The 12,878-nt window shown below is 40.3% G+C and overlaps 1 protein-coding gene across 1 annotated transcript in view; it reads right to left on the reverse strand.

Annotated features, from left to right (window-relative positions):
- The window catches only part of svp (COUP transcription factor 2), a 122,017-nt gene extending 109,631 nt beyond the window's left edge, over positions 1–12,386 (reverse strand). The window contains exon 1 of the mRNA XM_018539983.1: positions 12,155–12,386. Within this exon, the coding sequence (XP_018395485.1) occupies positions 12,155–12,386 (232 nt within the window). The remainder of the gene's footprint in view (positions 1–12,154) is intronic.
- Positions 12,387–12,878: the final 492 nt, after the last annotated feature.

Consider the following 12,878-nt stretch of genomic DNA (forward strand, 5'->3'; position numbering starts at 1 on the left):
CCCCCCCCCCCCCCGTTTCATAAACCTCAAAAACAGAAAAAAGTTTTACTATTTTAGTTGTCTCACTGGCTCATTGTATAAAAATTTCCAGACATGTTTTCAGTCGAAATTATAAGAATTCTTAAATTATTTTATTTTACGTGAGAAATTGAAGCGTGAGAATGCTGGAGTTAACTCTTTCGTTATCAGACATGAACTCACGATGGAACAACTTTCACTTTCACTCATAATAAAATTCACAAAAACAATTTTATTAAACGAATTCGTAAAAATGGAAATATTCCATGTGTATAAGTACATTAACATAGATACATGTATCTAAACATATGTGTGTACATATGTATTGTTACATTGTCACATCGATAAGATACACAAAGTCTAGAAAATTCAACTTATTTTATCTTAAAAATTATCAGATAACTTCACTGTTATCAAATGAGCAATGGGAATCCAGTTAAATGCTAAACAATACTTTGTTATTTTTGTTTGTCCATTTTAAATATTGTAAAACAAGCCAATTTTCCATGGGAATTATTCTTAATTGTTTCTCGAAACTTGTCCTCGCTCATCCCATTCCCATTACACACGCCATTGTCCACGTAATTATGCCAAAACAGTTTGGTTTTATAATTCGCGAGTACGTGTAGGGGGTGGAAAAGGGTTCGACTGAGAAAAGTAAAAGGATAAAAATCATTTGCGTATTGTACTACAACGTATTACATATAATATATATGCTTTCTGCGATCACCTACGCTCTCGGAGGTGCAACGCAACTTGAACAGAATGCATGTTACTCCACGACAAATAGTATCCATGTCTTAAACATCAGTTTACCCGTGCCGCATGTAATTGCTATAATCAAAATCGCATGGACATTCGTAAGTAATATTTGAGTCGGCCACGTATATTCACATGGAATTTGCTCGTCATACATATTGTTCGTACGATCCCACAAAAGCATTGCTGGAATTTTATTATATTAATTTTTATCTATTAGGAGTAAATTTTGTATCAATTCTACATCTCGTCTTACTTTATGAACGCAATTAATTCGTCTGAGATAAAATATGACGTTTCGAAGCTAAAAAAATTATTTTAGTAAATTTTGAATTTGTTTCTCTCTTTTAATTAAATGCATACTTTTATAATTAATGTAGTATCATACATTAATTTGTAATTAATGTCGCATATTAACATAAATATTTCCATTAATCTTTACAGAACGGAAAAAGCACTGGAACAGTTATAGGTATGTATATTTAGGTGCAAAGAATAGAATAAGATAAAGTAATTATAACAAATATTATTTAATAAAGTTTAAAATTTTAAAAATAGACACTCCAAAAGTTAAAGAATATACAAAATTGTAATCCTAATGAGCAGATAAAACGATATCATATTATATTTAATTAAAAAGTTGAACTATTGATTTGATTAATAGTCGGAGATAAAATTGTTAAAACAGTAGTTTGCATGCGCTTTAACGGCGATTCCCACCGCAACTACATCACGATTTCATTCGAAATGACATTTCCCCCGTGCAGTTCTTTGAGAACAAATGGAAATAAATGTAATCGGCTGTATCCTCTGGGAATGACATCGACGTTCTTGCGAAGTGCAAGGACAAATGTTCAAGGCCGCGACGAAGCGACGCGACGCACCGCAGCTGGAGAACGTTTAATTGCATTCACCGAAAATGCATCGCAAGAACACAGACACACAAATTATTAAAAATCGATGTTCTCGAAAATGAAGAAGGTGGTTCCGTGGCAAGAATAACGATGGAATAAGTAATGTGTGGAACAAGTTTTGCGCTGCAGCTTATATATGGAAGGATATCGCATCCGGAAACATCCTGAATTTATTTATAAAATTTTGCAACTCGCCTATCAATTTATGAACATTTTAAGAAGATTGTAAAGTTTGATTTATAGACATTTCCGGGAATTGTAAAATTTAATTACATATAATTTAAACTTTCATCTCACAGGCGAAATAATGAGAAAACTGAAGAAAGTACCAATAAAACGTGACCAGTATTATATGTGAAATAGTTATTTATGGAAATAGTTAAAAGAGCACACAATTTTATGAACACAATTATTTTATATATAAACAAATTTAAATTATTATTTTGTATGCAAAATTGTATTGACAAATTTTAAGAAATCTATGATGAAAAAATCATTACAATTATTTGCATAAAAAGTAACGACTTGCATAAAGAGATACCGTAAGAGGATACGAGTAAGTATACAAAAATTATGCAATAAATAAATGTATATGCTAAACATTAAGTAATATTAGAAGAGCTTTGCGTCAAGAATAATAATGTATCGAAGGTTAGGAGTACATATGCGTATAATGATAAAAATACACCTGATGATAATATAGCTGCCATAATTTTTTCTAGAAGCGTAGGAAATATTAGCCCAACACATAAGCCTAAGCTATCAGTAAATATTAACCTAACACATAACACAAGCTTAAAAGTCGGTTCTCGGTAGCTCTCGTATCAAAAACAAGTAGTCGGCACTTTTGATCTACGGATCGTTGAGTTAATGAGATTCAACAAGTATACATAATATTGATCAATTAAATTTCCTCTGGAGTTCTCAAAATCGAGATAATAGGGATCGATCTATAATATCGATTCTTCAAGTCCACTTTGTCAGTTTCTAATAAAGGTAACGGTTTGCATTATCTGGCTCGCCATATAGTCAAACCGCAAACATCATCGCTTAATTCACGGTCATTCCAATTTCAAGGTCGACATTCGATGAGATTCGAGGGTTAAACTTACGCCTACGGAAACGCAGGGTCGAATCCTGAATGACTATTGCGCAATAACCAAAGACAGGGAATCTTGTACCAGTCGTGCTACTTGGAATGGGAGGTTCCCGGACTCCTGTAATCGGCAGATTAATGTTCATCTCTCTCTCTCTCTCTCTCTCGGTCCGTCTGGAACACCTAATCTCAAGCGATAGCCGAGGATCCGTCCGAGAGGGGCATTGCGTATCGTTTGAATTGTTCGGAATCGCCGATGAACAGGCTGGTTAATTTATAGCGGGTATACTCGGATCCTTAGTCCTTTACGCGATCGAGTGTCCAGCACTTACAAGGACGTTTCTCCAGATATATAGAGACCAGTAAGACCTTCCGAAATCGAATGCACGCGTTCGAACAGGTCGAACTGGTCTCGGAGCGTTAACGCCTCCGGTCGTCCGGGGCGTTGTTTCGGGCCGGCGAAATAATACCCGACGGGACATTTAACGCGACTGAAGGTGCCGGCGAAGGGTTCGCATTATCCACGGTCAGTTGACCGACGACCAGTTTTTCCGACCGCGAGGACAACGCCCGAGGTCGCTTTCCCAGGACCCTGCCGCGCCGCGCCGGTATGTTCATCCACATGATCCCTAAGAAGCCTCCTTGGAACACGTTTACCACTATCTGTCTAAGAAGACCGGATCAAAGGACGCATAGCGAAGCGAGAGAGAAAGTGAGAATTGATATGATCGTCAATCGGACGGAGGCGAGAAAGGGAGAGATGCAGAAGCAAGATCTCCGGCGCGAAGGGGACGCGAAAGGGTATCCGGTTTTGGAATCGGGCCGTTGTGTCCCGGGACCGAACCGGACCGGACCAGACACTCCTCGCGGGATCATTAATCAAAATATTTACGCGTAGGGACATGCGAGCGCGCTCGGAGAGTCGCTCCGACACTCCGTTTTATCGATTATTCGATGTCACGTTCCATACGGTATTTTCGGTATTCAAGGGGCTCTATACGGTTGCCCGTTAGTCCTGACGTGAAGGGAGAAAGGGTATCAAACGAGTGAAAGAAGTTCGTCTTGTCAAACGACGATCTCGACATCGGGCTTCACGATCTTCAGTAATTTATACCTCACGCGTGTAAACGTGCATGCGTTTTTTATCCTTCTGTCACCTTTCCCTTACGATCCGCTAACACCAACGATGGATCATCCTCGTCATTTTCGATTCCTCGATGATTGTACCGTGGCGCTCGTACCGGCGAATCTCTTCTTTGGATACGTTGGCGCGCGGCCTTGCTCGGGGCCTCGTAAAAGTCATAATTTATCGCCGGTACGGCATAATGACTTGGCCACCGCTTTAATTATATAGCTCATTCCCATCATCCACGGAAACAGCCGTGCATCCAATCGCTACAAATATTTCGCAGGATCAGCTATCCCTAGCTATTTTCGTGTCAATGAATTGATATCGCCTATGCATATCTTGAAAAATAATAAACTACTCTAGTGATTAAAAAACATTCTTCTAAACAGAAGATTCGTACAAATTAAGTTTAACGTTCACATTTTTGATCCAGTTATAATGTATAATCTATACATTTTGCAATTTATTCTTTCATCCTTAAATTTACTAATTTTTTTCTGTCATGCAACTTTAATGAACTAAGAATAAACTTTAATAAACAACTAAAAAGAATATTACTATAAAAATGTAATAATTTAGAATTTCCTTTCCTGGAAAATTGCCTTTTCCTTTATTATTCTGATACTATTAAGTCATCTTTTATATTTTTTTATAATTACAAATTAACATAACGTACATAATATAAACTATTATTTATCGCAAAGTTTGTTTAATATTTCTTGGCTAAACATCTTCAAATATGATCGTCTCAAATATTTTCTTTGTAAATTTAAAAACAACTTTTAAAGAAATACAATTTGAAAAATGAAACTTGATTAAGATGTTTTAAAAGATAAATACAGAGAAAAAAAAATAACATTTTAATTTGGCAATTCTATTTCACAGAAGCATGCATTTTATTTATAATACACATATTTCTGCTGTACGGCATTGCTTTAAGCACTTTTTATAGATCTTCAACCGTATATGCTCTCAATGTCGCTATCGCACCTGTTACTCACGGAATCTATCGCGACTATCTCATTCCGGAACGCATAACTGGTACAACACGTGCCGATCGACGTGTCGATCGACGTACGACGTTTATGTAATCAGCATGATGTCGCGGAAAATGCATTAACGAGCGAGTCCGGCGCGAGAAGTCGTGCGGATTGTCGTCACTCAATTCCTCGATCGCTCGTGATCGCATCTTCGCATCGACGCGTACCAAAACCGAGTTACCACCATCGATGCTTCTCATCAGAAAGAAATCGGTGGAACGCGCCGCCGATGCACCGTTCTGCATTGAACGTTCATTGGCGTAATCGGCATGATTGTCGGCGATCGCTTTATTACGTCGGCGGGTTGATTTTGATGTCAAGCGATGTCAAACGGTTGCGAGTTATCATCAATTTGCCCGGTCGATCGCGTCGAGTCTGACGACAAACGCGTCGAACGAGAAAAATGACTCGAATCTCTCTCTCTCTCTCCCTCTCGACATATACACAAACATTCGAATAATTTTAATCGTCATAAATTCTTCCTCGCATAAACAACTTCTGGTAGCAATTATAGTCGATATTGCTAACACAATCTTCAGGGCTCTACAAAATAATCTTAAGAAAATAATTTATCACTTTCTGATCTGTACATGAATGTGACTCCTATCACGGATAAACTTCTTCATTCGTTTATTTCCGAGACCTTCCTTCATCCTCGTGCAGTCACCCTTGCCGGCGCAATCAAACCCCATTTCACGGTGAGGGTAGAACGGCCGACGTGGGTATAAACGTGCGCGCGTTGCCTCCTACGCGAGACGAGGGAGAGAATTCGCGGTGTTCCGGGCAATTAAGATTACCGCGAACAGAAATTATCGCCGGTTTAACCGTGTTATTACGGCACCGCTAATGCCACGGATAGGCGCAAGAGCCCCGACAATGGTAAATATCGTTACCGCGGTTGTAATTGGTACACCGGGGAGAGAGTGACTCGCCGCTGTAACTCGAGCGCTCAATTAAGGGTCCAACTCTTAACCTGATTCGGCCCTCGCTTGCACCATGACGACTGTACATCGACCGTATCACACGTTAATTTGTTCCGGTATCACTACATCGTTTCCCGTATTTTTCTAGTAGGCGCGCTTATTATCACTTTTCTATTATCCGGATTTATTTGCGCAATAAGCTCGCCTCTCTCGCTTAAACGAAGCGTGAACAAGATATTTTTACATATTTTTACATTCTTTTATTTATGTATCTTAATTCCATTTCATTTAATTTTATTTTCCGCATACGTTAAATTATATCCGTGTATAATTGAAGAACCAGTAATCTTTTCTCGATACCATATATATTTTATATTTATAAATCAATAAATATTTCAAGAATTTTGATTTTTTCTTAATTTAAAATTTTTTATGTGATGCGTTTTTAAAAATACTTTTTAAATCGGAATCGGTGAAATTTAATTAAAAAAGAAAGGAAGTTTATATAATTAAAATACCGATATTTGCACGTCAGATTCAATTCATATACGTACGTTAAATTTATACATTAACAAGATTATCTAGATTAGGGATTTTATAAGTTTTATTGATTTTTTCAGTTGCATTTCGTTATGAATTTACCGATTCCGGCATAATTGAGACTGATGTCAGTGATTATCCACTGATTCAGATTTAGAAAGTATACTTTAGCATAAACTTTATTTAATAATATATGTATAAAAAAATACAAAAGGAAAAGAGCACAATTTGAAAAGACACGTTTCAAAACGAAATGTTTCCCTCGTCATCCATTCATTTAACAAATAAAAAGACGAATACTGCAAAAGAACAAAAGAGCCCTTTGATAGGTCGTGTGTAAGTTCACGAGAAGATCGGCGGATGCACAAAGACGATCATTTCACTCCGAGGAATTCCGGCGGGCCATATCGGGTGCATTGCATGGCGAGTAATTAGAGAAGCTCCGGGTTCATTAGGATATCTGGTCGTATCTTGGCGACAGTTTCCGCCACGCGACCGACCGACGGCAGTAACGGCCATGGCAATTCAACGGGTGAGGAAATCGGACGAATACACTACTTCAAACTTTACAGAAACAAATGAGAACTCGCCTAATATATGTTAGACTCTCGTTAAACACATTTCACTTTCCAAGAAAACAAATACTAATATGGCGCTGCATCTTCATGATCGTAAAATAATGACAAGTAGACGCTAAAAAGCTGAATAACATCGTTAAAGAATCCAACTTTCTTAATAAATCAACATCCTACTTTTTTTATCTTATCTGACATTTACGCTTTAAATATTAAAAATAGAACTAAATAATAATGAAATAATACATGTAATGATAAATTATGTCTTGAAATTAATATAGGTATTACTTTTTATTAAAAAATTATACACACGTGAAAAGCGTATGAGATTGTCTCTCTTTCGTAAAAAAATATGATCAATTCATTATAAGGCTGCAGATTAATAGCCAGTGCTGCAACTAACTCGTCGTTCATCGAATAAAGTCAGCCGGCTCTTCCGGCAGACCTAACCGTCAATTATCTCGCATGGCGAGAACGGGCCCTTCGGGAAACGCGACGCGGCCGGCTGGCTGCAGCCCCGCGGATGCATTTCCGCGTACTTCGAGCGCGATGGTGGTCGGCCGACATCTGGCTGACGTGGCCGGGGCAATTCGTGAAATTCGTCGTTACACGGTGCACAGATTACGCGCGGTTTAGCCGAGCCGCCGGAAATGGTTTACACATTGTACACGGAAGCAATTATCGCAAGCGCACGCCGCTGTAATCGAGTCGAGCGACGCGCCGACATGCTTTAATTGCCAGACAGCTTCACCCGTCCCTACGATTAATTCGGGATTTTTTTTTTATGTCGAATAAGTCTGTAAATTATGTAACGCGAAGTGCAACATGATAATTAATATAAAGTTATGAAACACGTGGTTTCGTATTTTTATTCCTGAACGTAGATTAGACATAGTATAGACATAAAATGACATTGACGGAGTACCTCGCATTTTGTCGCATTCGAAAGTTATAAATTCACGTTTTAATGTTAAATCAATATACGTATATCTTATGTAGGTACCTCGACAACGTTTACGTGACTATCATTGTATCGCTGGAAAGAGAAATGTCAATGGCATTCCGTGACTCGAAGAGATAAGAGGATATACTTTATGTTTTAATGGAACTTAAAATCAATTGAGCGATAAAAAAACAAGTGCACATTTAAAGCTCTTGCTCGCTATATGCATAAAAAAGAAACACGCACTTAAAACCATTACCTATGACGATAAAAAGATATCAATTACAATAAAATGCGTTGTTTCAATAAAATATGTATATTGAAATGTATCGCAGTTATAAAAACTTTTAAATTTTATGAAAATGATTACAATCAAGCTTAATTCAGACGGTTGTATTCAATAAGTCGTTATCTTCCGCTTGACTACGATTTACGAAAGCAATCGTTCCCGCGTTATTTTGCTCTAACGCTAAGGCACTTTATGGACATCGCCAATCTCAGTACCGATCAACCGGAGCAAAGTACTTTTTCAATCCGTTCGAATCGATCTCAGGGTTCGCCGTCGAGCAGATCCATCCATCCATCTGTCTGTCTCGTCTTCGCTCGCTCGGTCAGAATTCTACGCTTCGCTATCCCATGATTTCCACGTGATATCCACGCGTGTTACGTGCCAGATCCCACGCACGGTCTCGTCTCCGTCGAGGGCAATACACCGAGTGAACCTAACGAGATTTCAATAGGCTGATCCTCGCTGTCGGTTACCGCAAATAGGCTCGATCCTGCGGTAACGTCTAGCGAGCGATGAATGCTAAGCATAGAAATGCGGAACCACTCCGCGGCGAGAGGGATAATGTGCGGTAAATAGAAGAATGTTATGAACTCGCATGGGATACTCGCGCGCTGTTATACTTGTCGGTCCGCCAGCGACGGCGCGGTATCCCTCAAGGGATCACGAAAGCAGAACGTACCGTTTTAACGCCTGGTAAAAATAATTTTGACTATAAACGAAGAGGATAATGTATTCTCCACCTTAATAAAAGACAGATATCATCTAATTATCGTCTCAGCGATGAGAATAGCTGGTTACAAAATTAATTTACGTCAAAATGATTAATTTGAAACGTTTCAGAACGAGAGATGGTATATGAATTTTAAATTGTTTCAGCATAGAAACACACGCGCGTGTGCAAAGGTTTCCAAGCTACAGAACGAACCTATTATTTTTCACATAGATCATTAATATAATTTATCGCGGGTACCTATCACGATAATGACTCGTTATTTCGAAGAGCCTTAAGTAATTAATATTTCGTATATTTATTAATATAAAAATTTTACGTGTCAACGAAATGTGTCGCATCCGTAAAAAACATTGATTTTTAATTAACGTATGCAATTTGTGCGAGGCTTATAGTTCAAGCGTTAATTTGAGATTTCAGTTTTCACGCAACTCTTGCTGTGGCTTCGACGCATCGCAAGCAGAATCGAAAGCAAGAAGGGCGAAAAGAAGGAGGAACCGCGCAGATAGCTGTGTGTCATTAATCAAGGCCCTCGAAGTGCACTAAATCACCCGCGAGATATAAATTACCGCGGGCAATCTGGTATCAATAAGGCGTAATTCGGGATAATAGGGCGTGCGAGAGAGGGCGGACGCGAAGGAGGATATATAACTCCTGATTTCCGAGGGTGCTGTAGATTTCGATTAACCCGAGTCCGTCCGCCTGTCCGAGCCGAGTCGCGACATTTCTCTTCGTTACACTCCTCTCGTCTCTCGAGCCTTCGATCCTTCGCCTTCGTATAAATGATTTAACGGACGTTAGAGGAGTCCAACTGTTCTCCGTTGCGAATGCGAACTATTACGGTGGAAGAAAACGTCAGGCTAAGGAAAGATAACGCATATGTCTGGTCGATCACTCTCACACATTTCAGCGAAGACAAAATGTAAGATATGCATTAATGAGTTTTAATATTTTTACGGATTTAAGAATGATTATCATTTTATCAGAAGAAGAGTCACGTGCTATTTCGTTATAACCTTCTAAATTAGGGCACCATTAATCTGTTTCCTTATTAAGTCGTGTGACGGAGATCATTTCGATGTTATTATAAAATATAAATCCAGATTTTGTATATCCTCCCCAAAGAAAGAAGAATTGTTATCATTACCGAATAAATAAATCCTACCTCTGCTTACTTGGATCTATCTACTTTCAATAAAACAAAGCACAGTTTGATTTAAATAGTAGTATAGTATTGTCATATTATATAGAGCATCTAACTTCATGTCCTTATTCATATTCGTACAGTCTTACTTTCCAGTCTTAATAATTGCAGTTTAATGGCGATTCAAAGACCACAAAACTCAACTTGATATATATCCGTATAAAAAAAAGATACGCGTGGATCGTAATGTCCAAAGCAAAGTGCAGATCGGCCGGAACGCTTTCCTCGTATCGACAAATCGCGAGATTCGTCGGCACGATACGACAAGCGCGGCGCGGCGCGGCACGGCCGGCGCGGCGCAGCGCGGCTAATTAGTTATCCTCGATACATCTGGCCGATGGATAATTAGCCGCTACGGTTTATACGTACGATAACTCGCCGCTCGCGCGCGCGCACGTTCTCGACGACCCGCTGGGATTTGTTTCCGCCCGTGAAAACAATTTGTTTCTCATTCCATCGGAACCGAACCCCGTCATCATCGGCGCCAGAATGGGATAAACCCTTCCCTCTCGCGCCCGCTTCTCCCTTTCGACGTCTGTCCTCGTTCCTCCCGCTTCATTTCCACGGCCCTATTACATCGTTATTAGGCTCGTAACAGACGTGTAAGCGTTCCGGGGAACACCCCACTGGGTTATTAATGGTGACTCTTTGTTTTTTCATACTCTCCACGCCCGATGGCCACGGTGTACTCTTTTTCTTTTCTTCTCTTTTTTCTCTCTCTCTCTCCCCCCTCTCTCCCTCCCTCCCTCCTCCCTCTCACTCTCTTCGTTCTGTTCACTACCTTCTTCTATCATTCGTAACTGCCTCTTCCTTCCTCTCATTAACCCGGGATTTCGCCGTTTTTTCTTTCTCCCTTTACCTTCCCCGCTTCCGTTCCTCTCTCTCTTCCACATCTTGAATAAATTAATGTAAGCGTGAGTATTAAAGTAGGTGTCGGGTATTCTGATGCGAATGAGCTCTGCCCCGCGCGGTGACAAATTGGTAGTACAGGTAAGGGGATACCTATCGCGCCCCATGATACTCACGGCGGAGAGAGAGAGATCTGGAGAGAACAATCGTCGAAAGGGCGTGCACGCGCTCCTTCACACGGAGGGAAAAAAGAAAGACTTCGCGAGAACCTACCGCGCGACGGTAGAGATTTCGATACTCGTCCTATTCTTGCAGTACGGTTGTTTGAGTGCGCGTGCTACACCGTTCGTGTCGCCTGTCGTGAAATCTCCCATGAAATCTTCGATGAGATCTTAGATCACTGGTCTTGATCGCGGACAAAACGTTTATTCGCTTTTATGACTGTAGTTGCATTTTTGCCTGAGGTTCTAGACTCGATTGTAAGTTGCTATCCTTCTGCGCGTGAAAGAAATTTTATTTAGAAAAGGGTAATCAATTATTTCAAATCATATCGGTAAGATTTGGATTTCTTGAAGCGGAATATGTGCACAACCGATGAATAACGAAATGACAAGCGAGTAGAATTCAACGAATAAATCGACTTCTTAAATACAACATCGATTACTCCATGACAATTCTTATTTAATTTTAAAGAGAATTTTACGTATTAAATACATTAATTATATGATGAAATAAAAGCAAGTATTTTGATGTATTCTTATAGTTATATATATATATATATATATATATCTTTCTCAATAGGTGCAAATCCTTAACGTCGAACTAAATTTAGCTTATCTTGCCATTTCTTTCTCGTTTACTGTATTTCGACCTATAATAAACTAAATATCATCACAATTCGTTCAATTTTCTACTCATCGATTACGAATGTCCGCTTATTATTGCACTAACGAATCATTAGAGATATATTATTACTGCACTAACGATCATTAGAGATATGTTTGACAATTGCCGCGACATTAGTCTCCGTGATTACTGAATATGTCACTAATGGACATATATATATCCATTAAATCATCTCCTAATCATCACGTAACTACAAGGGCATTTTTGACGCACTTTCTCAAGTGGAGAGAACGACTCACCTTCGCAAGTGAATTGTCCGTAATGTTTGCCGCTGCTTTTATCTCCGCAGACGACGCACTCGATGTTCGGTGATTTATCCGTTTGCGAGCTACCGGACTGCGAGCTGTTGGCTTGGCTGCCGGGGGTGGTGCTAGGCGGCAAGGGATCCCTCGAGGTCAAGACCGAGCCGGCGGGCACCAGACAGGTGATGTCCTCCGGCGTAGCCGAGGGCGTCAGATGCGCGGGCGGCATCGGCGGCGGCGGGCCTACCTGAAGGGGTCCGCCGCCGCCACCGCCGCCGCCGAGGAACCCCAGCTCCAACGTGGTGGTGAACTCGGGGTGGTGGTGTCCGGCTGGCACCCGACCAGGGAACAACGTCGCCGTCGCGGCCGGGTAAACCACCCCGGCAGTCGCCAGGGCGTCCGCGCCTACCGTCCCGCCTCGAACCACCCTGCCGGTTTCCTGTCCGTAAGACGCGATTAGACCGACAACGACCACGGGGTAGATTAGAAGTTCTCGATCAGCTCAGTCCGCTTGAATATGATTCCTCGAATTGAACGATATCTATATTCAGAAAGATGTGAAATCCTGGTACTCAGTCAATGTCCTCGGTAAATCTGCACGTTGACCACTATGACGTTGGTATGATCGCTGTTAGAAGCTACGTTCCTTCATTCACTTCTTTACTGTCCTGAACTTTCCGGCAAATAACGCATGATCGCTAAACAAACTGTACAAATGATG

The sequence above is a fragment of the Cyphomyrmex costatus genome, unplaced genomic scaffold (assembly GCF_001594065.2).
Source record: "Cyphomyrmex costatus isolate MS0001 unplaced genomic scaffold, Ccosl1.0 scaffold23, whole genome shotgun sequence".
In the NCBI taxonomy this organism is placed as follows: domain Eukaryota; kingdom Metazoa; phylum Arthropoda; class Insecta; order Hymenoptera; family Formicidae; genus Cyphomyrmex; species Cyphomyrmex costatus.